We start from the raw sequence: 823 nt of genomic DNA on the forward strand, positions 1-823 counted from the left end.
CTAAGAGTAGGGTAAGGGTTGTTGATACTAAGAGTAAGGTAAGGGTTGTTGATACTAACAGTTTGGTAAGGGTTGTTGATACTAACAGTTGGGTAAGGGTTGTTGATACTAAGAGTGGGATAAGGATTGTTGATGCTAAGAGTTGGGTAAGGATTGTTGATGCTCAGAGTGAGGTAAGGATTGTTGATACTAAAAGTGGGGTAGGGGTTGGTGGGTAAAATGTTTGTCATTCATATACACAACAAATTGTTTTCCACTGTACCAAATAGTCCATTGGAATGTTCGTTTTATTCCTCGAAGCGGTTCTGCTGAAAAGAAAACCACGAGTCGTGCTCCAGTATAAATATACCTTTTATTATTTCAGATAAATGAAGTAGATTGAAAAAAACGAACAAGTCAAAATGGGGAACTGTGGCTCCAAAAATGAGGACAAAAACAGATCGTATCATCTTCAGACTCTTGTTAAACACGAGAAGGGGATTAACTGCATGGCTGTTAGTGAGGACGGAAGTGTGCTTGCGACCGGTGGTGAGGACAAGACGGCGTGTTTGTGGAGTACAAAAACGGAGGAGTGCGAATGCATTGGGATTTTACAAGGGCATGATGACTATATTACATGTATTTTAATAGAAGATTGCTTCGTGTTGACCGGATGTGCAGACAAGACTGTCCGGAAGTGGGACGTAGGCACTTGCGAGTGCGTGTTAGTGTTAAAAGGACACACATCCGTTATATATAGAATGATTTGTACGGGAGACTTCATCTTTACTAGTTCTTACGACAGAACAGGCCGTTGTTGGGATTTCGATAATGGAGAGTGCAT

At 41.2% G+C, this 823-nt stretch overlaps 1 protein-coding gene across 1 annotated transcript; it reads left to right on the forward strand.

Annotated features, from left to right (window-relative positions):
- Positions 1–488: 488 nt before the first annotated feature.
- LOTGIDRAFT_138852 (hypothetical protein) lies at positions 489–821 on the forward strand (the record flags this gene model as incomplete). The annotated part of the gene is made up of 1 exon (XM_009049139.1): positions 489–821. A coding segment is annotated over one exon (333 nt), but the record flags the coding sequence as incomplete, so codon positions are not given.
- Positions 822–823: the final 2 nt, after the last annotated feature.

Source organism: Lottia gigantea, assembly GCF_000327385.1.
Source record: "Lottia gigantea unplaced genomic scaffold LOTGIsca_130, whole genome shotgun sequence".
NCBI classification, from domain to species: Eukaryota; Metazoa; Mollusca; class Gastropoda; family Lottiidae; genus Lottia; species Lottia gigantea.